Source organism: Callorhinus ursinus, unplaced genomic scaffold, assembly GCF_003265705.2.
Source record: "Callorhinus ursinus isolate GAN/ISIS: 27379988/994484 unplaced genomic scaffold, GSC_fseal_2.0 scaffold16, whole genome shotgun sequence".
Lineage (NCBI taxonomy): Eukaryota > Metazoa > Chordata > Mammalia > Carnivora > Otariidae > Callorhinus > Callorhinus ursinus.
This window is the reverse complement of record NW_027397078.1, coordinates 1,960,804-1,985,933: the sequence shown is the minus strand read 5'-3', so window position 1 is coordinate 1,985,933 and position 25,130 is coordinate 1,960,804. Positions and strand designations below refer to the sequence as shown.

Genomic DNA, 25,130 nt, shown 5'->3' with positions numbered 1-25,130 from the left:
AGCAGGGAGCCCAATGCGGGGCTCCATCCCGGGTGCCCCTATCCCACTATGAATCTTGATTTTTATTGTATCTTGACACCCTCTAGTAACCAACTAAAATATCTTTCAGTATGATCTCCCTTACTTTTTAAATTTAAATTCAATTCAATTAACATATTACTAGTTTCAGAGGTAGTTTAGTGATTCATGAGTTGCATATAACGTCCAATGCTCATTCCATCCAGTGCCCCCCTTAATGCCCATCCTCCAGTTACCCCATCCCCCCACCCACCTCCCCAGATCTCCATTACTTTCACCCTGTTACTTTTGACCTCCTATGGTCTCCCTCTGTCACTTAAGGAAAAAACAAAACCCTCTTGGGTGTTTTCTCAGACCATGGCTACTATTCTGAATTTGATTTCTCTCTCTCTCTCTCTCTCTCTCTCTCTCCCCCTCAAGCACACACACTCATCCACCTGACAAAAAAATTCATAGCTGTTCCTCTAAATACCTCTGAAGGTAGCTTTCTTTTTTATAGGTCCCTTCTGGTCCTAACATTTCCCTCAAAAAAATTAATCCCAAACCTTGATCTTGTAAAAACTGGACACTGGCCTCGCAGAATGCTTCTGCTGAGGTCAGTACAACCCTATCAGCAAAAGCCCTAGAACCATGAGGAATGGGGGTTGGGGCATTTTTGTTCTTAGAAACATTCTAGCCTGTTTTGCTGCTACTGTTGAACTCCAATCAAGACATCTTCCCCTGTAGAGGGATAAAAATTGCCTTTCCCCTGCTGTAATAAATGATACATATACTCTCAATTCCATCTGTGCTCCGCTAGGATGCTTACCTGTACTGAAGCAGGGGACCCGCTTACCCCTGCCAGCTGCAACACTACTTTATCCTGTGTCTTCAGGATAATTGCTCCAGACATTCCGATAGTTAAAACTACCACTCTCCAGTGGACCATGTTTCCCTGAGGCTATCCAGAGATCTCCAACAATGAGGCAAGCAGAAACTCCTCGGAGCTCATGATCTCTGGGTCCCGGAATCGAATCGAGCCCCGCGTCGGGCTCTCTGCTCCACGGGGAGCCTGCTTCTCCCTCTACCTGCCGCTCCCCCTGCTTGTGCTCGCTCTCCTTCTCTGTCAAATAAATAAAATCTTAAAAATAAAAAAGAAAAATGAAACACCTGGCTCCTCCTTCACGGCAGCTGCTGTTCCCGCAGTAGGGAAAATAGAATCGGAAAAGGTGGTCCCCAACTCGCCTCTGACCTTAGCAGATGCCACGCATGACACGATTTCTATTCTAGAAGCCCAACTAACCAGCTTAAATGTAAATTCGTTAGCCAGAGCTGTCACGAGCCATCTCATCACCTCGGATTTCTTTTGGGCTAGTGAAGGGGAAGGGAAGGGGGGGGATGATGCTCCGGGAAACTTCTATGGCACTTACAGAAACACTACAGGTCAGCTAGAGCACTTTCTTATGAGACTAAAAGAAAAAGCCAGCTGCCTGGCTCTTGAGAGACCAGCTGGACTGCGGGACATGTTTCCACGGCCTGAGTGTGTGATCATCTAGGCCCTGGGCTCCGAGGCTTATTATGAAGACTAATCATCATCTTGTTTTTGGCAACTACCTGTGGCACATTTGGTGTACGTACCCTGTCCAGAGTCTTAAACAGCCACAGCGCAGCTCTTGGCATGTCAGGGAATTCGACACAAACACATCTAACGCAAACCCAAATCCCATAATGTCCTTCCTCAGCTGAGATGCCCCAGCATTCTCCATGGTGTGTATTCTCCCTCGTTGCAATGAGCTAATACACCCAATTTGTTGAATCACTGGTGTGTTCCTGGTGGTCTTTGGCTGAAGTCCAAGGACATTATTTACTTAAAGAATCCAAGAGAACCAGGGCGCCTGGCTGGCACTGTAGGTTAAGCGTCCGACTCTTGGTTTCTGCTCAGGTCGTGATCTCGGGGTCCTGAGATCGAGCCCTGAGTAGGGCTCAGCGCTCAGTGCAGAGTCTGCTTGAGATTCTCTCTCCCTCTCCCTCTCCCTCTGCCCTTCCCGCTCGTGCTCTGCCTCTAAAATTAATAAATAAATCTCTCTTTTTTTAAAGATTTTATTTCTTTATTTGAGAGAGCGAGAATGAGAGAGAGAGAGAGCACATGAGAGGGGGGAGGGTCAGAGGGAGAAGCAGACTCCCTGCTGAGCAGGGAGCCTGATGCGGGACTCGATCCCGGGACTCCAGGATCATGACCTGAGCCAAAGGCAGTCGCTTAACCAACTGAGCCACCCAGGCACCCTAAATAAATCTCTTTTTAAGAAATCCAAGAAAATCATCTAAAACACTTTTAGACCTAATGACGAAAGTGAGCAAGGTGGCCAGAAACAAGACCGAATGTGAAACTGAATGGCTTTCCTTTACAGACACTTAAAAATAAAAAAAAAAAAATGTAATAGAAAAGGACATTGTTCACCATGGTAAGAAAATCCATCAACCTCCTGTGAATACCTTGAGCAAGAAAAATATGAGCTCTACACATTTTTTTAAAATTTTTGTCATTTGACGTGAGGTGGCATCTCGATTTATTTTTTTTAATTTTTATTTTTTTAAAGATTTTTTTATTTATTCATTTGTCAGAGAGAGAGAGCACAAGCAGAGGGAGAAGCAGGCTCCCTGCTGAGCAAGGAGCCTGATGTGGGACCCGATCCCAGGACCCCGGGATCACGACCCGAGCGAAGGCAGACGCTTAACCGACTGACCCACCCAGGCGTCCTGAGCTCTACACATTTTTACAGAAGGAAAGAAAACGTGGCTGAAATGAATGGAAAGAGATGTTGTGTTCCAGGCATGAAGAATCAACACTGGAGAAATGGGTCCCCAAATTAATCTATATATTCAATTTAAGGCAAGTAGGATTCTTTTTTTCATCTCCTAAATTATGACATATCTTCAAATGAACAACAATCTGCAGAAGATAGTAATATAATGGACACCTGTGAACTCTCAACATTTTTTCATTTGCCCCAAATGTATTTCCTTTAAGAAATGAAATATTTCAGGGCGCCATGGTGGCTCAGTCAGTTAAGCGTCTACCTTTTGGCTCAGGTCATGATCCCGGGGTCCTGGGATTGAGCCCCACGTTCAGCTCCTTGCTCAGCGGAGGAGCCTGCTTCTCCCTCTCCCTCTGCCCCTCCTCCCCCACTCATGTGTGCATGTGCTCGCTCTCTTATAAATCAATCAATCTTTAAAAAAAAGAAACAAAATATTTCAGCTCCAGCTGAAACCTACTAGGTTAGCTTCCTCTACTCCGTTCTTTTTTTCTTTCTTTCTTTTTTTTATTTATTCATTTGAGAGAGAGAGCAGAGTGTGAGAGAGAGAGCACAAGCTGGGGGTAGGAGCAGAAGAGGGAGAAGCAGACTCCCCGCTGAGCAGGGAGCCCAACGTGGGGCTCGATCATCCTGGAACCCCAGATCAAGACCCGAGCCGAAGGCAGAACTCAACCGACTGAGCCACCCAGGCGCCCCTCTATTCCATTCTATCCTCCCTTCGTCCTCTGACGTAAATGCAATACTGAGATTCTTATTGACCATTCCCTTGCATCATTTTATTCTTTCATTATGTAATTAGGGATCCATGAAGTGCATATACTGTTTGCATGTGTTTACTACAAATATGGTACTCTACACAGCAGTCTTTGGCTTTCCTTCGTCTGTGCCATACTGCAGGCTCGAGAATGATCCATGTTGATACATGTGGCTCTGGTTGGTATTTAACTCTTTAGTGAGATATACATACAAAAAAAGCGTACGTTAGAAGGGTCCAATCTGATGAAGGTTCTTAACCTGAATGCACACGATCCTCTCACAAGGTGCCTGTGTGAATGCCCAAGATTGCTGCCAACCTGCTCTCCATGAAGTCAGTCCTTGAGTCCTTTGTTATTACTTTAACAAAGGGGGCTCGGAAATTGTTGCCTTGGCCTGTGAAAACCTTCAAAGGGCACCTGTAATGCTGATTGATAATGTGTTGGAAATTATGGTGCAAGACACGTCTCTCCAACTCTACGCACTATAAATAAGGGTAGAGATACCGGCTTTGCCACTTTCAGGCAGCATAGCCATGGACGAGCGGCTTTACCTGTTGGTGCCTTCCGTTTCCTCATATGTATAAGGAAGGTAACAAAAGGAAGGTTCCTCTGTCCCCTCAGAAGGGATCATTGGCACATCCTTCCTCCTCAACATGCTTGTGGGCCTTCTGGTGACACGGCAGATTCCCCAGAGATGGCTCCCGTGGGCCGGCTGCAGAGGCTGGCCCCAAATGGGCTCCTTGACGCCATCCTCCACAACAGCAGAGCATTGCCCTCAAAAAGCGTATCCCCAGGGGAGGCTGCCTCCTCCCACCCACTTCGATGACCTGGGGTGCTGGGGCTGGGGCTGGGGCTGGGCCTGGCGGAGCTGCCCTGCCCCGTCAGGCCCTGTTCTCCAGCTGCCACTAAGAAAACAAAGGAAATAAGAACACTCAGACCAGCAACCCCCGGACGCAGGGAAAGAGGGTATGGGTGTCCAACTCTCCTGTCTCTCTTGCTTTCTCTCTCCCTCTCTCTGCTCTGACTCTATTTCTCTCACTTCTTTGTTTTGTTCTGATTCTCTCTGCCCCTTTCTCTCCCTCACCCCCGCTGGATGTCTGACTCTCCCAATCTTTATGTCTATCTCCCTTCTTACATTTTCTCTTTTCCCATCTTTTCCCCACTTGTCCTACTGTTTTTTTTTTTTTCCTTTCTTGGTATCTCTTTCTCTGCATCTCTGTCTCTCCTTTGATACCTCCGTAAACTCTGGCTTCGCTTTGTCTTGGTCCCTCTCTTGGGCTCTGTCCCAATTCTTTCTATTCTCTCTCGGTGTCTGATTTCTCCATGTCTCTCTCCCCAGCCTCTCAGCGTCTCTGCCTGAGGCAGTGATTCTCCACCTCACTGCCGGGGCTGGCCCCCGTTGTACTTCCCTGATTCTTTCCATCTCACCAACCCTCCTTGTTCAGCAGCTACTTCCCCCACCCACCTGCCCCACGCACACCGGTAGATGGCCACAAGCCAGGGAGCCTGAAGTAGAGAAATGGGGAAGGAGGGCTGAGAGACAGAGCAAGACAGACGGAGGCCAACTTGGGCCTCAGGGGGTGGGGGGCGGGCGAAGCAGGGAAGAAGATGGGAAGGAAGGACCCGAGGGAGAGGCATGAAATCCTTGTGGGAAGCAGATGGGATTAAACCAGAGATGAGAGTGAGAGAGCGAGCCAGAGGGAGAAAGGATGCAGGTTGGGCTCCTCTCCGCTTCTCTGAGGCCCCTCAGCCGGAGGGGAAGGGAGGGGCAGCCTGCTCGCCCACTGTCAGCCTGGCCCTTCAGCCCAGCTCACTACTACTATGGGGCCTGGCCTTCTTCCCTGTGTTTGCCTCCGTCTGATGCTGAGGGTCTTCCCAGGTCCCACTTGCATTTCTCTCTCTCTCTCTTTTTTTAAAGATTTTATTTATTTGACAGAGAGAGATAGCATGAGCAGGGGGAGCGGGAGTGGGAGAAGCAGGCTCCCCGCCAAGGAGGGAGCCCGATGCGGGGCTCGATCCCAGGACCCTGGGATCATGACCTGAGCCGAAGGCAGACGCTTAACGACTGAGCCACCCAGGACCTGCACCTCTGACCCTCACACAGCTTCCTGTTTCTGTCTCTTCGTAAATCTCTTGTGTGTCTCTCTCTGCCTCCCGCTCTTCCTAGTCTCCATCTCCTTTCGGGTATGTCCCTCGGCTTCTATTTCTCTCCGTCTCTGTTTCTGACTCACTCGCGCCTGCTCCCGGTCTCGGTCTCCGTAGGCCCTCCGGATGGAAACTGCCTGGGGTCTGACCCCGCATTTCCTTCTTGGGCAAAGAGAAGCTGCCTGCGGACGCAGACCCGACCTGACCCCTCCTCCGTTGCCCCGGCTCCAGCTCCGGGGACCTGGGCGACCCCGGGCTCCCCAGGCCCAGCTAGGAGGCCCGACACCTCTCTCCCGAAGCCGCGAGCCTCCGTTGCTGCGCCGGGTCCCCCGCTATTCACCCCGGCCCCGGCCCCGCTCCCCCAGCCAGCGGCCCGAGGAGCCAGAGCGGAAGGGCCTGAAGGTTGCCAGGAACGGCGCCGAGGCCCCCGCGCGTCCCGCGGCCTCCAGGGACCGGAGACAGTGAACGGGGTCCCGGGGCCGCGAGAGGAGGGCGGAGGGCCCGCGTGTTCGGGTGCACCTGCAGGGGTCGACCCTTTAAGGAGCGGGAGGGGGCGGGGCCTGAAACCGGGCAGAGGTTCGGGCTAGAGGCTGGGGAGGGCTGGGGAGCTGCAGCTGGGAGGGGCCTATAGGAGCCCAGCCCATCTGGAGGGGACCGGGGAGCTACAGCAGGGATGTGGCCTCAGAGGAGCCAGAGTTGATACATGAAAGAGGTAGGGGCCTGCAGGATCCTTAGAGGACAGGGAGGAAAGACAGGAGGGGGTCTGCGGATAGTCTGCGGACACCACAGCCGCGTGAGTGGGGCCTTGTGGACTCGCGGATGGGAAAGGCTGGGAACAGCTAGCAGGGCAGTGTTTGATAGGCGCAGGATGGGGTCTGAAGACACGCCGGGGGTGGGGGAAGCAGGGGGAATGGGGCCTGGCGGTGAAGAAGGGGTCTTGCACAGAAGCGGCCCAGAAAGGATCACAGCCTGGAAGACTCTGGGTCCTAAACCAATGCGCCCCCGGAGCTCGGAGTTCAAGGCTGGCGCCGGGGCCCTGGGAGGGCTGTGCTCACAGTGCCAGCAGGCCTCCCCCACCTTGCTTCCCTGAGTCTCCAGTCTGGCGGCTGCCAACTGCCTGGCACCAAGGCGCACAAGCGGGCCGTGTCGCAGTTCTGCTACCATGGGGGCCCCCGGGCCGTTGGGAGGTCAGGGACTCTGTATTTTTACCCGCAGAAAGCCATTTTGTCTAAGGACATCACCTCTTTGCAATGGCTTGCACTAGAAGAGACAGCGTTTGGGGCCAATGTCCCTCCAGAAAAATCTCTTTCCCATAATGCCCCCACCCCAATACGAAAACTCTCTTCTGGTTATTTTATGGTTGCTCTTAAAAAACTACAACACTGAGCATCAGCAGAGAAGTAGCTCTGTGGTACAGAAGAGGAGACTGACACAGGGCATCTTCCTCAAGAAAGCTGGATCCTTCGGGGCGCCTGGGGGGGGCGGGGCTCAGTTGTTAGGCGTCTGCCTTCGGCTCAGGTCCTGATCCCAGGGTCCTGGGATTGAGCCCCGCATCAGGTTCCCTGCTCCACGGGAAACCTGCTTCTCCCTCTCCCATTCCCCTTGCTTGTGTTCCCTCTCTCGCTCTGTCTCTGTCAAATAAATACAATCTTAAAAAACAGCAAGCTGGATCCTTCTGACCCCTACTTCCATCCCAGGTCCATGGGGAAGCCACAGCGGGAGATCACATTCACAAATGCGGTGACTGGGATCCAGAGAGCCAGAATTGACTGTGAGATCAGATTTCCCAGCCTTGGCAATGGGGGCATGGGCGGGAGGGCTCAGGGATGCAAGGTGCAGAACTACTCCCCTTCCCCGCCCCAGTAATCCTCCTGCTCACCCACTGCTTTCCCAAGCCTGTTCCTCTGTCTGCCCACGAGTCATCACTTGGCCCCCACACACCCTTATTCATGTACCTATTCACATCTTGATTCATTCCCTCTCCTGCTCATCCATCCCGCAGACATTTACTAGAGCCCACTCTCTGTGGGACTCCAAGTTCTAGGGCTTCTGAGTCTCTGAAGAGGGCTCTGCCCCCTGTCCTAAGGAGGGGCTCCCAACACACATGGCTCAAGGAGTACAAACACAGGCATTTCAAAACTGGCTTTAAATACTCATCAGGGCACCAGGAAAAGGGGCTAGGGTGAGAACTCGTTACATGTGAACTTGGGGTTGGGGTGCCCTGAGAAGGGGACCCATCCATCAGGGCAGCTGGGGTGCCCCACCCCCCACCCTGGGACAAGGGAGCAGAGTAGAGGCCCTCTCTGGAGGGTCCCAGGGCCAACTGGGAGCCAGCCCTCCCTTCGAGGTAGATCATCGGGGAGGGAACGGAGGAGGGGCTCCCGCGGTGGTGATGACAGGCAGTCACTTCCTCAGTGGTACTGCTGATAGCTGGGATAGCCTGGGGCTGGGGTACCCTCCTTAGGGGGCAGCTGGCTGGGGTCCTCCAGGAATGGGGGTGCTGGAGAGGAAAGAATCAGGTAAGGGTGAGGGGCAATGCATTTTGCACCTCTCCCTGAGCAGCGTCTGCCAGATACTCACCGTTGCGGAACTGCTGGGCAGTGTAGCGAGTAAGGAGGATGCCAACGCCCTCTATGAGGGCCAAGAGAATACCCCCCATCATTGCTGAGCCCACCATGGCCAATGGGCCACCTGGGAGAGTGAAGAGGCAGGGAGAAAGAGGTGAGGGCAGGCAGAACAGGGCGGAAGGGGCTGGGGCTGGGGGCCAGGGGCTGGGGCACTCACTGCGGGCCGCCAGCACGGCCCCGGTCAATGCTCCGCTGGTGATGGAGTTCCAGGGATCTTCTTTGCCCCGCAGGCGCACCAGGCCGCAGTCGATGGTGGAGAACAGGCCCCCCCACACCGCGAAACTACCTGCAGGGAGACGGAAGCCGAATCAGTGTTCCTGAGGAATCCCTCAAAATCCACAGCTCAGTGTCTGGGGACTTTCCAAGGCCTCAACACTCTGGCAATGAACGGGGAGAAAAACCCGGACACAAAGGCAGAAAGTAAACCCCTGGGGGATACCCCCCCCCCCCCCCCCCCCCGTCTGCCCGAGGCTGCTCCTTCGTCAAGCGATCTCTAATTGCCACCGGCATTCCCCTCACCTTTGTAGGGGTTTGACAAGTGTTTACAAGCAGATTTATCTTGATGTGGCTTTGAACAGAGCAACTTTGATCTTCCTAACCATCACACCGAGTTGGAATTCCAATCTTGGTTCAAGGGAGACGAAAACAGGCTATGAGAGCCGGTTTACACTAGGGTAGTTAAAGTGTTTCTTGAGGCCCTACTGTGCACCAGGACCTGTTCTAGGCACTGATTCTGAAGTCTTAAATTCGTTAATATTATTGAAGTGCTTAGCAGAGCAACCAGCACTTAGTAAGTTCTCTGTAAATGACATAAATGTAAACGACATAACTTACAAAACAATTTAGGTGGTTACTGCTATCACCATCCCCACCTTACCGATGAGGTTTGGAGAGGTGAAGCCACGAACCCAAAGTCATGCCTCAGGGAAGATCCGGGGCCTGGATTTAAACTCCGGAATCCACACTCCTGCCCCTCCATATTAAATTACTGGGAAACATCACTGTCCTGGAAGTCCCAGGCAGAGCTGGGGCTGGAATGTGGACCCCAATTTGCAGTCTAGAACCACAGGAGCAACCACCCCCAACTCTGCATCCCAGCTCCTAGGTCTCTCCAAGCCTCTCACCTCCAATCTGGGGGGCTCGGATCCTCACAGCGTTGGCACTACCTCTCAGTCGGTGCCGAATTCCCTGGGAAAAGTGAGGAGGCAGGGAGTCAGAACAGGGATGAGGGCCCTGGCACGCAGGGTTTCTAGCTTTTGAGAGAGGGAACACGACAGGTCAGGGGTATCAGGAGTAGAGATGCGGAGCAGGGGTCGAGAACTCAAGAGGCTGGGGAGCACCCTCACATGGGCGTTCTCAGCCGTGGGTTGAGAAGTTCTCATTCATTCAGTGATCGATAGCACCTAAGCGCCAGGCACCATGCTGTAATGCAGGGATGGTGATTGAGACAGACCTAGCCCCTGCCCTCTCAGAGCTCACGTTACAGTGGGAGAGACAGATCCCCAGCAGAGGTACAGATCCCCAGCAGAGGTACAGATCAACAAGATAGCTTCACACAGCAATACACACCCTGGAGGAAATGGGATCAAGAGACATGATAATGACTGAGGGGTCAGGAAAGGACTCTAAAAAGGGGGGGGGGGTTTGTGCTGAGACCCTGAGGATGGGAACAGGAAATCTGGGCAAAGATCTAGGAGAGAGTTCCGGGAGTTGAGGGGAGGGACAGGACCAGATATATAAATTGCAGAGACCCTGGCAAATGGCATGATGTTTGATAAGATCTTGGAAGAGGGTGGGCAGACAGAGAATTGATTAGGTTACGTTAAACGCATTTTCTTAACTTTAAGGCTGTCCTCCTTCTGCCAGTTAAACTCCTGTCACTTCCCTGTATCCAGGTAATCTGCCTCTGGGGAAAATCTCTCTGGCTTTGCACATACATTGAGGATTTGGGATCGTTTTGACAGCACGGTATTTCCACAGAGGAGCCCCAGTTGGGTGGTGGGGGCGAAGGACACAGGGCCATATTTGCAGTTCTTCCCAAACCACAGATCCTGGAGCCAGGCCTGGCACACAGTAGGGTAGCAGGCACCAGAATGAGTAAGTCATGGCAGCTCCAAGCAGTTTTCAGCGCAGTATCCCGCCCGTGTGGGCAGGGCAGGACCCCTGCACCACCCAGGGACGGCCACTGACTCACGACAGGGGCATTGCGGAAGCCCTTGATGGCCTGGAAGACTCCACCGCCGATGACACCCATAGTGAAGGCTCCTCCGCAATCGTCCACAATTCGCCAGGGGCTGTAAGCCGAAAGGGGAGGGTGGGGTTAAGTGAGCCCCTCTTCTCCCTCCCATGTTGCATGGACTCTTTCCAACTGGGAGAAGGCAAGTCACTCGAATGGGAAGCAGCAATTCAGATAATATTAGGTCCCCCCCTCATTTCAGCAAGAAATGGTGCAAAAGGGGAAAAACATTAGTCTTGGCCCTGTCTGCCCCTCCCCTCGCAGCCAACCAAGGAATCAGCCAACTGCCTTCCTACTACCAAAGAGTCAATCAACTGATACATGCGGAGTGAGCACGTTTGGATCAGCGCCGTGGAAGCGTTAATTTGCTAGTACTGTTATTAAAGCAGGACGGGGTCGCACCCCCGTCTCCGGCAATGAGCAAGTCCGACCAAACCCCGCCCTCTTCCCTCTTTTTCAACCCGCCCCAACTGGGAAAAACCAAGAGCAGACGGAGGGGGAGGATCCGGCTTGTCCACAAGAGGTTCACCCAGGCCCCGCCCCCATTCGCTAAAGCGACCCTCGGGAAAGCCGCGCGCGTGGGGATTTCCGCTTGACAACCGCCACCACCCCCCCGGGCTGGAATGGATTCGACCAGCGCGTCTCTTTTCGTTATCAAAAATGAACTGGGGGAGATAACGGAGTCCGAGGACACTTGGGAGCGGTTGGTCCGGCACCGCACCGTCGCCAGGCACACGGCTGCAGCCCCTCTTAACGGAGCCCGAGTGGGAGGAACGAAGCGGAGGGGAGCGGAAGGAGACCACAAATGTTTAAGGGTCTCCCGAGTCTGGGACGTGGCGCGGTGTGGCCGGCGCCTCCCCCGCCCACCTCCCACAGCCGGCCGTGGCGCCGCAGCAACAGTCGCGGGGCCTGTGCCCATCGCCGTACCAAGGCTCCCGAGCGTACTCCTCCATGGCGCCGGCGTCCGGCCGCGCAGTCTGGCTAAGCCTCGGCCGCGCCACGCCCCCGCCGTAAACGCACACAGGCGCCCGAGCGCTCCACCCATTCCAGGCCTGCGATTGGGTCGCTTGGCGCTCGTCAGGCCAGGGCCACGCTCTCATTGGCCCCCCAGGTTTGCGTCATCTGTACCGCAGCCTGAGCGCCGGCCCAGCTCCTTCAAGCCTCGGGGAGGGAGGACGTCGTTCCGTGCTTTGGAAGAAAGCAGTCGTGTGGTGCTGGTGATCCTAGCCGCGACAAGGGAGGGGCCGCCGGTCTGACAGCCTTCCACTACTCGCGTGATTGCATTGGTAATGTCGGGGTGGGTGCATTTTTTGCAGCTGGAGGAGGTGCTGCACTCTGCTCCCCCCGTCCCAACGCTTTGGTTCCTCCCACCCGGCAGTCTTTGGGAGACGTTGGGTGAGCCCATTCCTGGGGCGCGGGGGAACTGAGCTTGGCCCCTTCGGCGGTGGGCGGAGCCTGGGCCCGGGAGGGGAACTGGGTCCTAGAACACCCAGCCTCGAGGCGGGGGTCGGTGGGAGCTTGGGTGGCATTGCACCTATCTTCCACCTTTTAGCGCATCGGTTCCGTCCAGCCAGCTGTTGGTGCAGGTGGGTAAGTGGGGGTCCAGATGAGTACATGCTGGGAGGAGGCGCTTGATTTTTAGGATCGGGATTTGAATCCTCATTTGAGTTGTTTTTGTGTGTGTGCGTGCGTGTGCCTGTCCATCCGTCCGTCCCTAGGTCTCTCTGCTATCCACTATGCCGCTGCCTGTTGCGCTGCAGACCCGCTTGGCCAAGAGAGGCATCCTCAAACATCTGGAGCCCGGTGAGCGAGCTTAAAGCAGATGGGCCTACCATGTGCCAGGCTTGGCAGGCACTTTGTTGTTGATACCGCCACTCGATACCTAGCATGGGCCTATTGCGCACCAATCAGTGGGGTGGCGGACATTGTTAGCAATATGGCTTCCTGACATCCATTCCTACTGCGGGCGGGGGTGGGGGTGGGGAATACATATTTCGTGGTTAATATTGACAGCTAATGCCTTTTGGGGGGGGGGGCTATTGTATGCCACGTGCAATCCATCTACCAATCCGTGTAAGTGGTTACAAAGTATCCTACGGTAAAGATAGCTTACATCTTCTGTAGACTGTAGCGGGATGCTGATACTTTGTTCTTTACCCTAGTGATTACCTTTTTTTAAACCTACTGTGGTGCCAGGCGTGATGCTGGTGATCTATACCTTATTGTTCACCGCATCAGTAGCTGACATGTATTTTGGGCCTGAGTGCTTGGTATACACATTATGGCTAACGGTGGAAGACAATGAGAGGATCTATCATTTATGCCTACTGGGCTGCTCCTGCTAATATTTACACCTCATTGTCAGTAAGCGGCATCTTCTTTTTTCGGCATCTGTTTTGGGCTACAGTGTGCGAGGCACTGGAAAATCCATCTTATTTTCACCTCATTGATAAATGCCATCTGTTATAAGCTACGCTGTGCGTCGCATAGATCTTGTGGTTAATAATACTGATGAGGATCACTGATAATTTATTTTAAGCCTATCGAGTACTGGGCCCTGCGCTGATGGAATATACATCTTACTAACAACACTGGTGATTATAGCTCAGATCTACTTTGGGCCTATTGTGTGACAGGCAGTATGCTGTTGCTGACATACACCTTTCATTGTTAGTTCTGTCCACAGCTGAAATCTGTGGTAGGCCTACTGAGGGTCATGTACCAAGCTGACAACATACGCCTTTTATTTTACCGATAGTAACTGACAGCTGCTGCGGGCCTGCTATGTGTCAGGCCTAGGACCTGAATGGATTCAGAGCAGTGTTTGGATATATCCCTTGCTGTCCAAACTTGCCACTCAATAGACAGAATCAGAAACCCCGGATTTGCCAAGCTTGGGAGCCGAATAGATTTGGACGTATTTTCAGAACAACCCCTTACTGTTCAAATTCATTTTATCCAAATAGATTTGGATAGCATGGTGTCACATGCTTCCTGAATGCAGGAACTGGAGGCTACGTTTGTCTTGATGAATCCTTGTATAAATCCTGAAATCAGATAGGTCGGGGTAACAGTATCAAATCTCAAATCTTATCCAAACCCAGAAACAGAAGAGATTTAGGTACATTTTTTGGCAAATCCCCTGATGTTCAGACACTTGGATTTGGAATGTGATATTCGCCACAGCAGGTGAGACCTGATGCACTCCCCCGCCCCCCACACGTGGTCCACGTGGATTTGAGTGTCTCTCCAGGCTCTGACTATAGGATGAGAATCCCTCTGGTCCTTGACTGCTTTCCTCCACCCCGCTATTCTGCCAGAACCAGAGGAAGAGATCATTGCTGAGGACTACGATGATGACCCTGTGGACTATGAGGCCACCCGGTTGGAGGGCCTGCCACCAAGCTGGTACAAGGTGTTTGACCCTTCCTGGTGAGCCTGGGGAACTGGGGGGGAGGGGGGGGCGGAGCTGACGGCTGACTTCACCTTTCCTGTGTCGTCCCTGGCCTCGGGGTAAACAGGGAACATAGGGAAGAGGTCTGGGGGTCCCCCCTCCGGGGTCCTGACATGGGGCAGGTATAGTAGAGACTGGGGAGACAGGAGTTGAGGCTGTGAGGAGAGGACGCCTGCGCTGACACCACCCCCCCCCCGCCCCGCAGCGGGCTCCCTTACTACTGGAACGTGGACACAGACCTCGTGTCCTGGCTCTCCCCACACGACCCCAACTCCGTCGTTACCAAATCGGCCAAGAAGCTCAGGACCAGTAATGCAGGTGAGCTGGCAGATCCGGCGGTTCTGCAGTTCTCAGAGCGGGCTCGGAAAAACGACAGTGCTTTGGGGCAGGGGCAGGTGAGACAGGCAGGCCCAACCCCAGGCAAGGGGGCGCTGTTGGAAGGCAGAGGCTGCTGGGGGCCTGAGATGGGAGGACGAAGGCCACTTCAAGGCTTTTGCCTCCCCAGATGCTGAGGAGAAGTCGGACCGGGGCCACGAGAAGTCGGACCGGGGCCACGAGAAGTCAGACCGGGGCCACGAGAAGTCAGACCGGAGCCACGAGAAGTCGGACCGAGACCGAGAGCGTGGTTACGACAAAGTGGACAGAGAGAGAGAGCGGGACAGGGATCGGGACCGGGACCGGGGGTACGACAAGTCGGACCGGGAAGAGAGCAAGGAGCGGCGCCACCACCGCCGGGAAGAGCTGGCCCCCTACCCCAAGAGCAAGAAGGGTAAGCTGGGCAGCAGGGCCAGGACTCAGGCAGGGGGGGCGCCATGGGCGTGCCACGTGGGGCAGGCCCTCACTTTGCTCCCGCGATGGCCCGAACCCGGGGCCTGGGGCACGGTGCTGCAGGCCACACAGACATGCGCTCCCTTTCTTCCTGGGATGGGGAGCTTGGTGATCGGGGCTCCTTGGGCCTCTACCGAAAACCTCACTCTGCCACCTCCTTCCTCAGTGGCGAGCCGGAAGGATGAAGAGTTAGACCCTATGGACCCCAGCTCATACTCGGATGCACCCCGGTAAATGCGAACCCCTCACGAGCCCTTCCCTTTGCTCAGGACTCCCTTGCGCCGGTGACCATCCTTCTCCTATCTCCTTCCCCCATTTGTCAGTTGCTGGAGTAGAGGGGAGGGGGGAGAGTGCGGAGTGCCTACCACATCCCATATTCTCAAGCCCTGACCCCTATTTTCTAACCTCCGTCTCACCCCCAGGGGCACATGGTCAACAGGACTCCCCAAGCGGAATGAGGCCAAGACGGGCGCAGACACGACAGCAGCAGGGCCCCTCTTCCAGCAGCGCCCCTACCCGTCCCCGGGGGCTGTGCTCCGGGCCAACGCCGAGGCCTCCCGAACCAAGCAACAAGACTGAGCCTCCCTGCCACGCCACCCCCACCGCCCCCGGGGGTTTTTAATAAAAGCTTTTCGATGGATCGATGGATCGTGCCCATGAGGCCTGAGTGCTTCCTTCCCATGCGCTTTTGAGGCTTCCCAACCCAAGCCGGCAAGATGCGAAACACATTTTATTTGCAAAAACTCACCTAAGAAAGTGCGGGAGTGGCAAGGATATGGGGGCGACGGGGGCTGGAGGCCAAGATGGGTCCCGTCCATGCCCTCATTACCAGAGTTTGGTTGTGTCCCCCCCTGCCTTTGGAGTGGGGTGGGGGTGGGGGGGCCAGGTTGGGGGTTCAATGTCTACCTCCCCCCACCCCTAATACTGATCAGAATTTGATCCTGGTTGGGCCAGGGCAAGAGGGGAGGAGGCGGCCAGGCCAGCGTCTTCGATCCCAGCGGCTACGAACCCTTCACCTTGGTGAGCAACCTGTGGTGGGAATGGGGAGGAAGAGAGAAACACAGACGGCTGGGGTGGGCTGGCACGTGGGCGTCCTGAGCAAAAGCGAAGGCGGCAGTTGTGAGGCTGGTAGTCCTGGGGTTAGTAACAGAGCCCACGCAGACAGTGAGTCCCCTGGGTCAGAAAGCTACACGTGGACTAAATAAATACAACATCTTTATTTGGCATTGGGTCTCCTGACATTTGTTCATTACAGTTCCTTAGAAAACAAACCAAAAAAATCAGAACTTAATCAAAAATAAGGATCCAACGACCCTATTTACATAGAGCAAAGACAGCCCAGGCATCTCTGACGCGTGCGTGTGCGCACTCACACACAAACGCACGCATGCACACGCGCGCGTGTACACACACACACACACACACACACACATCCTGGGAGACAGTTAAGGGGTTAATAAGCTTTGGGGAGTGCAGGGGGCAGGTTCCACATTTCAGCGATTTTAAGACACCCTCACCCTATCACAGAGTAAGGGTGCCTCATCCAGCCAGTGCGTTATCAAGAGTGTGGTTGGCAGCTTTATTTTCCCTCTCGGGATGTCTCGGAAAAGAACCCTGCATCCAGCATCTGACGGTGTCTTAGATTCAGTGAGATTCAAGCCACTCCAAGGACCTCTCCCACCTGCCCCCCCTCCCCCCCCCGGCACCCTGGATCATTAATTATCTGATTATACCACAAATTCCCAAACCACTAAAAAACAGATGGCCCCTACCGCACCCTCCCCTGGACTGGGCTGATGCACAACCCCTCCCCTGGACCGGGCTGATGCACAACATCTCGGCTCCAGCCCCTGCCTCTCTCCCGGGAGGTGCCCACAAGAGGTTCATTTCCAAGGGTCTCCTGTCAGGGAAGCTGCCCCAAGGCCACACACACAAAAAGACCGGGAGCTGCTAACGCGATCCATTGTGGTTGTGAGGGAGGCCAGAAGGCCTCAAGCTACAGGAAGCTGAACCCCACAGGCGTCCGTCACTAAAAGAGCTGTAGGATTTTTGTCCAATTTGTCCTTACAAAGGTGGAGGGGCTGCTGGGAGGGGCTCTCCCAGGCATGGAAGACAGGACACCTCCAGCTGAGGGCAGGCAGGCAGGCAAAGAAAGGCCTTGAATGACAATACCGCCAACCCAGCCCCCAGAGGGGTTGACTGTGGCAGAGGAGGCAGCTCTCAAAGCCCCCTCCAGGGGAGGGGGGCTTAGTCTGCCAGGAGGGGTTCGGGTGACGCCCCACCCAGTCCCACGCCCCTCCAGATGTCTCTGCGACCTGGGAGAAAACACTCTTCCAATCCCGGAGGAGCCAGGCCCAGTGGCAGCTTAGGTCCCTGCAGATGCCCAACACCCTCCACCCCAGCCCCCCTCCCTGTCGCTCCCCCCCCGACCAGCCCTCACTTCACCAGCACTGACTTGGGCAGAAAGGGCTCCGTGCTGAGGTCTCCACGATGGGAAGACAGCTTTGGGGGCGGCGGCTGCCCCGGCGGCTGCTGGTGAGTGCAGGGCCCCGAGGCGGAGGCGGAAGCAGAGGCTTTGGCTGCACCTCGGGGCAGGCTGTAGAGGTAGACGGCACCGATGACCAGCCCAGCGCCCAGGGCGAACAACGGGTCAACGTGGAAGCCGAAGAGGCGGACAGAGGCAACAGTGGACAGCACGATGGACAGGGAGGTGGCGAAGCCCTTGAGGATGTTGTCGGCGTACTTAACGACAACAGCCACCAGCAGCCCGCCGAAGGCCTGGTTGAGTACCACGCCCCAGACAGCCGGCGTGTACCCGAAAAAGAAGCCGCGGCGGGCCACGGCGGTGCCCTCGGCCCACCAGAGCCCCACCAGGCCCAGCGCCGTGCCGAAGAGGCCCAGCTGCAGGTTGCGCAGCCACACAGAGCCTGAGCTGCCCTTGAGGATCTTCTCAAAGTAGACGCCCGCAAAGCCCGAGGACAGACAAGAGGCCACGACGGCCGCTAGGCCTGCCCCGGGGTTCTGATCCAGTGGCCGAGGGCCCCCGCCGCCGGCTTGCTGTGCCTGGACGATGGCAACACCCGTGAAGAGGAGCAGCAGGGAGGCCCACTGCAGCCGGGAGAGGCTGCGGTTCAGCATGAGCACGGAGAACAGCGCCGTGGTCAGGATCTTCAGCTGGTACGTCACCTGCGTGCGGCATGCAGGCGGGAGGCACTAAGGGCTGTTCCCCGCTGCCCTCCCCCATGAGCCCGGCTGGAGGGGCAGGGCGGGGCAGGTGACCATAAAGCTACCCAGCCCTTCGCCACTGACTGGCAGGCCGCCAAACAGCCCTGCGGTGCCTCCCAGAAAGTCCACAGCTCCGCAAGGAAGTCCCGGGTCACACCCAAGCCCGCGTCCCAACCCCATTTTCCGGCTGTGTGATGAGGAACAAAGCACCTGCCCCGTCTCGGCCCAGACATCACCATCTGTAAATATAGCTGTTGTCTGTGAACCAGCTCATGCAGCAGGTGAGTGAACGAGTGACAGGCTCTCTGACGAGGGCGGGGAGGGGGGTCTTGATAAATAGGTGCTGATGCAAGCAAATCAGCCACGATGATACCGTCGGCAAACATTGACACAGTGTCCGCTGTGTGCTAGTGTGGCTCTGAGCACGGCACATGAATCTACTCGTTCAGGGCTCTCGCAGATGAAGTGGGCGCTATTGTAACGTCCGATGGGAAGATGGGAAAACTAAGGCACAGAGAGGTGAAGTGACTTGCCGGAGATCACACAGCTGGGAAGTAGCAGAGGTGGGATTTGGACCCAGGGAGCCTGGCCCCAGAATCCAGGCTCTTTAACCGTTTTCCAAGGCGGCCTGCAAACAGCCAAAGGCCCACCTATTGCCAACCAAGGGCTCTTCCCAGGTATTATTATTTCTTTTAGCTGTCCCAGCATCCTGGTGAGGAGGCAATCCCATTCCCCTTCCCAATTCTCACAGATGAAGAAAGTGAGGTCGAGGGAGAGCCAAGGACATTTCGAAGGTGACACAGCCCCAGCTCTCTGCAGCCCTCCCTCGTCAGCCTCCTACCTCCCTGACCCCAGCTGATCCCTCCGAGGCCACGCTGGGCATGGGGCTCACCTGGAAAGTGGCAGCCGGCAGGTTGGAGATGGCAACATACTGGAGGTTATTCTGCAAGGTGTAGATGAGAGAGGGCACCGCGAGCTTGAGTGTGTCCACATACTGCACCAGGACAGCCTCGTGGAGGAAGAGCGCCAGGTGTTTCACGTTACCTGGGGTGTATTGGGGGGTAGGGTGGAGGACAGCCCTCTTTAGCACTGAAGATCCTCTGAGGGCCAGGACTGGGCCCGGGCCTGTGTCTCCCCACCACGCTCTGACTTCCTGAGGGCTCGAATGAGGCCTGTGCTCTCAGTTTCCCCACATCTCCAGCAGGCCTCTTGGCTAGCAGTTTCATGGACACAAAACAATCGTCCTTAACTCTGCGGCTGAGGCTCACAGACTGTATTCACTCAGCTCATATTCAGGGCAAGCACTCAATACCCGTCTATCCAATGAAATCGTCAGCATGAACTAGCTTGTGAAGTAGAGGCCTTAGGAGTATGAATGCAAGGCTGCTGACCAGAGGGGAAGTTTGAGACTCGACTTTGACACTCCTCCTAGCTCCTTACTGGCCCTCAAGCTGCCTGAGGGCAGGGGCCATCTCCCACTCTGTCCGCCAGACAAACAATGACACAGTCACACGATGTGGCCGCCCTCGCCACAGGGAAGAGTGGAAGCTGGACTAGTCAGCAGCCAAGTCTGGTTGGGACCTGCTCCCACCAATACACAAGAACACCTTCCTGGAGAGTTGAGGCCTCTGCAAAGCTCACCGCACTTTTTTGCAGTTCATCTTCTCTGTGAAAACCCCCACAACTCTGCACAAGGTTATCACAGGGACCTCGTGCTGAGGGCTCGTTCGCAAAACCCCATCCTGGCCCTTCACAGCCTCAATCCCAGGAGTAATAACCAATCTCGAACCCCTTAACCCCAATTCTCTGGGCCCAGGGGTTTGGGTGTTGGACATTTTGCAGGCATCAGAAAGGTAACATGGTAGATCGAGCACATCCTTCACGTAACACGCCCAGACAGGGGGCTGCGCACCATAACCACACATATTCCTATCTCTGCGGCGACTTGTGTAAATGTTCACACCAAATGAGAAAAATTAAAAAACAAACAAACAAACAAACACAGATATACAAATAGCCCTACATCGCGTCAGGCCAAGTTTTACCACAAAACTGATTTAAGGAAAAAAAAAAAAAAAACATGGGGGAGGGGTTGAAAGTGTAGATCTGAGGCGAAGGCCTGTGGTTAAGGCTGTGGCTCTTTGTTTCTCCCCATTTAAAATATCAGCCCCCCGAGGGCAGGATCAGCCCCATGAGGGCAGGATGCAGTCTGCCCAGCTAACCCAGCCACCTCCATCGGCAGAGCAGGGCCTGCCACAGTGAGCACTGGAAGTGTCTCACAATCAACTGAGAACAGAGCAGACGATGGACCTTGAGGGCATCATGCTAAGTGAAAGAAGTGAGACCAAGAAAGACAAATGATTTCACTGACTCCTGGAATCTAAAAAACAAAACAAACAAACAACAAAAATAGACACAGACTCCTAGAGAACTGGTAGTTGCTGAAGGGGAGCGGAGTGGAAGATGGGCGAAATAGGCGAAGGGGGTTACAAGGTACAAAGTTCCAGTTATAAAAATAAGTAAGTCACAGGGATGAAAAGTACAGCACAGGGAATACAGCCAATAATATGGTAATAACTTTGTATGGTGACAGATGGTGACTGCACTTATCATGGTCAGCACCGTGTAATGTAGAGAACTGTTGAATCAGTATGCTGTACACCTGAAACTAAGATAATATTACAGTTGACCAGTGAACAGCACAGGAGTTGGGGCACCAACCCCCCCCACAGTTAAAAATCTGCATAGAATTTTTGATTCTCCGACCCCCAAACTTAACTCCTAATAGTCTACTGTTGGCTGGAAGTCTTACTGAGAACATAGAGCATTTTCTATGTTATATGAATTATATACTGTAATCTTACATTAAACTAGAGAAAAGAAAATCGTAAGGAAAATACATTTTCAGTACTGTATTTATTAGAAAAAAAAATCTGCATCTAAGTGGGCCTGCACAGCTCAAACCCGTGTTGTTCAAGGGTTAACCGTATATGTCAACTATACTTCAACTTAAAAAAAAAAGAACAGAACAGGTGGGGTCCCAAACTGCTGCCTCCCAGGGCCCTGGAGCTAATGAGTGGGCAAGATTGTTTTCTTCAGTGTAAATACTGAGAGCAGAGCTAGAACATACATCTGTATCCTTTATAGGCAAGGCCTTTATTTTTTTAAAGCTTTATTTACTTACTAGAGTGTGCGTGCACACGAGCAGGGGGAGGGGCAGAGGGAAAGGGAGAAAATCTCAAGGCAACTCCCTGCTGCTGAGCACAGAGCCCAATGCGCGGGGCTCGATCTCATGACCTGAGCTGAAATCAAGGGTCGGATGCTTAACTGACTGAGCCACCTGGGTGCCCCGGCAAGGCCTTTATAGAGAAACAATTGGCGGCAACGTTTTAAAGCAGGCCTTTAGGGAGGTGTTTAAATTAGTAGATAAATCCAACTTCTAGGAAATACAGAGGGTAGAAGAACATGTTAAATGATACCACAAGGAGGCAGCCAGCAAAATCCAGGCTGTCCAAAGTCTCGAAGACAAACGACCTGCTGCTCTCTTCAAGAAATTAACTGCAGATCACAAAGAGCTGGGGGGGAACCCTGAGGTTAACAGACCTAGAAGACATCAACCAACTGCAAGGCACTGACCTTATATAAACCTGATTGAAACACATTCTTAAAAACTTTTATGATATTTGAGAAACCATTGTAAGTGTGAACACCTGACTGGATATTTGATTATTTTATTAACTTTAAAAATTATGGTTCATTTTTTGATGTATGATTTTTAGATATTGCAATTATTTTTTTTTAATGTACCAAAATATTTATTCCAGATAGTAAGGTGGGGGGCGGGGTTACTTCAAAACACTACTTACTTCATGTGGGACACACTGCAGTATAATAAGGCAGGGGGTGAGTTGGTAGGCAGACATGTAGATTGGCAGTGAGTGGATTATCACTGATGCTGTTTAATGGCAGAAGGGCCATGAGTTGACAACTGATGAATCTGGGTGATGGGTACACGAACATTTTATTATTTTGTTATTCTCTCTGGGTTTGTATATGCTTGAAATGATCCATAATGCAAAGTTAAAGGGAAATAAATGAACCACCCTGTAAGAGTCACCGGCTACCTTATGGGCACAGTCTATTTCACTCCTACAGTCCACACAGGCCAGCTTCCAAGGCATTAGGGGTATAAGAGTGTGGCTGCGGCTACTCATAGCTGGAGGGACCAGGCAGATTAGCTGCACTTACACACTCCCCAGGCGGTTGCAGACACAGTGATACAGTGCTATTACCCCAGCAAACCCTCCATATGGGCCTGGGTGTACACACCCACATGCGCGCCCGCCCAGCCACCCACGCCCACGCGCGCCCACACCCAGTCCTGCCACTGCCCCCAGTGCATGCCCCCTTGCTGGCTCATACCCCTCTTCTGTGCGAAGAGCAGCAGCAGGCAGGTGAGACCTTTGAGCACTTCGGCCATGACCACAGCAGTGGTGGCAAAGAAGCGGTCCCCAGGCAGTGTGCGGGCGTAGCGGATGCTGAGGATGAGGGAGGCATTCTGGACCACCAGCACAGCTAGGGATATGTATTTGAGGCGCCGGTGAGCTGTGGGAAATGGAATGAGCAAGGCGGAAGAAGGGGTCAGAAGCTGCTGGGGCACAGCCACACCACCACCTTCCCCCCCACTCCTTTCTCAACCAGGACCCTCCTAGCCACTGCCACTTCCTCCCTCTGCCTCCCTGTCCTGACCCCAAGGAGGGTCTGACTCCCAGCTACTTCTACTGCCTCAACAGGCAGGAAGAGCCACAAAGGAGGAAGTGGGCCTCACCCTGTCCAGCCCATACCCGGAATCCTTTTGAGGTATCAGGAAATGGCTGGAGCAGGTGCCGGGACACACTCGGCCCCCTCTCTCCCTCCTCTGTGTGAGAAGCAACTCACCCCAAGACAGAATACCAACCACATTCTCAACATTTATTGAGTGCTAACCATCTACCTATCACTGGGGTAAAGGATTTATGTGGATTACCTCAGCAGACCCCTATGTTGCTCTGATCTCTGAGTAAGCTACAAGGATTCCATTATGTGGGTGAGCAAACCGAAGATTTATATGAAATGATGCTTCTATTTAATGAGGGGTTGTCCTACGTAAAGAATGATACCTCAATACAGGGAATGAAACCACTATATAAGGCATGTCCACCCCCTAAAGAACGGTCTCTCTCCCATCTAAGGTATTATTCCATCCCCTCACACTAAGAATGGTCTCTCCCACTCCTGCCTTCTGTGACCACCAGAGTCCCTCCGACACAGAATGGTTTCACAAACTTAAGAAATAACTCCTCTACAGTCCCTAGGATTGAACCCCGTATAATAAGTGGTTACTGCACCAAGAATGGTCTGCTTCCCTCGAGGACATAAGGAAATATTTCCCTATACTTCATATGGTCCAGTCATCCTCCCACCACCGCACCTCCCCTACCTCCGGCCAAGGAATCATTCCTTGTTCTACTCACACTCACAACGAACTCTCCCCGCTATAAAGAAGGGCCCTGCACCCTTAGAACGTCTTTTCTCTGCCATGTAAGGAAGTACCCTCCCACTCCAACATACAATGAACTCTACCACCATTAGGAAGGGACCCCCAGGACGGTCTTATCTCCTTATAACGGACATCCCAATCCTCAAAATGGACCCTCTAAGTCGGGTAGGGAAGGACCCGCCTCACCCTAATTCACAATACCCCCTATTCCTTTATAAGGAAGAAACCACCACCCTCAGAACAGCCTCTCTCTTCTATAAGTAAGAACTTTCCCACCCTCAGAATGCTCTCTCCCTTCTCTAAGGACGGACCCCCCCACACACTCAGAATGGTCTTAGCCTCCCCCGGACTCAGAATGATCTCCACTCTCTATATGGGGAAGGGGACCCCCATCACCCTCAGAATGGTCTCTTCCCCGCCTTCCAACACACAGTGGGCCGTTCCGTCCTCCCTCCCCCACCCGCCGCCACACACACATAGGTCGGTCCATACGGGATGCTCCCTCTCGCTTGAGGGAGGAACCTTCCTGACCCTCCCCCCAGCGATCCTGACCCTCGCCCGGCCGCCGCCTGCTCGGCCACGGCCTGTCTCACCCGCATTCGCGGTTCCAGGCTCCAACGCCCCCGCGGAGACCGCCCCTGGCCCAGCCGCCGCGGTGGAACCGCCAGACCCAACCGCTGCCATGTTGGCATCTGCCTGGCCCGTCCCCTCGGCAACAGCAGGGCACTTCCGTGTCCGTCACTTCCGCTTCCGGGCCTCCGGGGTGGGGGTGGAGCGAGTGAGGGGCTGGCCAGAGCCGCGGCTTTCCCGGTCTGCTCCCGGACAGTGAACCTAAGACCGCGGCCTTGGGATTTCCAGATTCGGTCGGGATGGGGAGACCCAAGACGCGGCCGACTCAGCCTCTTGCTGTCTCTACAGAGCCTCATTGGTTCATTCCCGTTACTAGACCCGCCCTCGTCTTCATTGATCCCGCTTTCCATATCACCCGCCCATCGTGTGTCCTTGTCTCATTGGTTCAGCTGATCCTCTTCTATCTCGGCTCTTCGTTGGCACCTTCTACAGATGATCCCGCCCTTTCCGCACCAAAACTCCTGGGTACCTTCGTGATTGGACTGAAGTTCCTCTTTACCCCACCTCCCGGCGAGGCCCCGCCCCCTGGAGAGCCCGCAGGCGTCTGGGAGGTAAAGGAGACTGAGGGGGCGGGGCAGGGGAGGGCCAGGCGGGTAACCTAGCCGTTAAAAGCGGAGCAGTTAGCCCACACGAGTGAGCAGGTGCTGGAGACGTGAGACTGAGTAGGGAGGTTAAGCGAGCCCCTATTGAGGAGGGAAAGGAGTACGAAAGGCCAGGTAAGTCACCAGATGAGAGGCTTTCAGGTTAGCTTTGTGAAAGCGGGGCAAGAAAAGGGTACAACTGAGGTTAGGGCAGGTACGTCAGGAGGTGAGGAATGAGAGATGAGAGGGATGAGCGAGAGAGCAAAGGAGAGGTGAAAAAAGGTAGGGGCAAAAGGTAAC

General features: G+C 54.1%; 3 protein-coding genes across 9 annotated transcripts; 1 reads left to right on the top strand and 2 right to left on the bottom strand.

Annotated features, from left to right (window-relative positions):
• Positions 1–7,837: 7,837 nt before the first annotated feature.
• TIMM17B (translocase of inner mitochondrial membrane 17B) lies at positions 7,838–11,685 on the bottom strand. Of its 3 annotated transcripts, none has more exons than XM_025857383.2 (6): positions 11,501–11,646; positions 10,532–10,631; positions 9,462–9,525; positions 8,495–8,623; positions 8,291–8,401; positions 7,838–8,210 (listed from the first exon to the last, which is right to left on the bottom strand). In XM_025857383.2, exons 1-6 carry the CDS (start codon positions 11,524–11,526, stop codon positions 8,122–8,124), a joined length of 519 nt encoding a protein of 172 aa, XP_025713168.1. In that variant the 5' UTR covers positions 11,527–11,646; the 3' UTR covers positions 7,838–8,121. The 3 variants fall into 3 exon arrangements, with proteins under 3 accessions (XP_025713168.1, XP_025713167.1, XP_073757935.1); XM_025857382.2 differs by having other exon boundaries at positions 11,441–11,541; XM_073901834.1 differs by lacking the exons at positions 7,838–8,210; positions 8,291–8,401; positions 8,495–8,623; positions 9,462–9,525 and adding an exon at positions 9,532–10,400 and having other exon boundaries at positions 11,441–11,685.
• An 18-nt stretch (positions 11,686–11,703) lies between these two features.
• On the top strand, positions 11,704–15,495 carry PQBP1 (polyglutamine binding protein 1). Of its 4 annotated transcripts, none has more exons than XM_025857381.2 (8): positions 11,704–11,859; positions 12,126–12,159; positions 12,292–12,376; positions 13,894–14,005; positions 14,233–14,345; positions 14,533–14,796; positions 15,022–15,085; positions 15,278–15,495. In XM_025857381.2, exons 3-8 carry the CDS (start codon positions 12,310–12,312, stop codon positions 15,432–15,434), a joined length of 777 nt encoding a protein of 258 aa, XP_025713166.1. In that variant the 5' UTR covers positions 11,704–11,859; positions 12,126–12,159; positions 12,292–12,309; the 3' UTR covers positions 15,435–15,495. The 4 variants fall into 4 exon arrangements, with proteins under 4 accessions (XP_025713166.1, XP_025713165.1, XP_025713163.1 ...); XM_025857380.2 differs by having other exon boundaries at positions 12,126–12,163; XM_025857378.2 differs by lacking the exon at positions 12,126–12,159.
• Positions 15,496–15,604: 109 nt separating this feature from the next.
• SLC35A2 (solute carrier family 35 member A2) lies at positions 15,605–24,765 on the bottom strand. Of its 2 annotated transcripts, none has more exons than XM_025857375.2 (5): positions 24,213–24,765; positions 22,503–22,685; positions 18,973–19,124; positions 17,311–17,451; positions 15,605–15,884 (listed from the first exon to the last, which is right to left on the bottom strand). In XM_025857375.2, exons 1-5 carry the CDS (start codon positions 24,301–24,303, stop codon positions 15,774–15,776), a joined length of 678 nt encoding a protein of 225 aa, XP_025713160.1. In that variant the 5' UTR covers positions 24,304–24,765; the 3' UTR covers positions 15,605–15,773. The 2 variants fall into 2 exon arrangements, with proteins under 2 accessions (XP_025713160.1, XP_025713158.1); XM_025857373.2 differs by having other exon boundaries at positions 17,311–18,041; positions 24,213–24,747.
• Between the last annotated feature and the right edge of the window lie 365 nt (positions 24,766–25,130).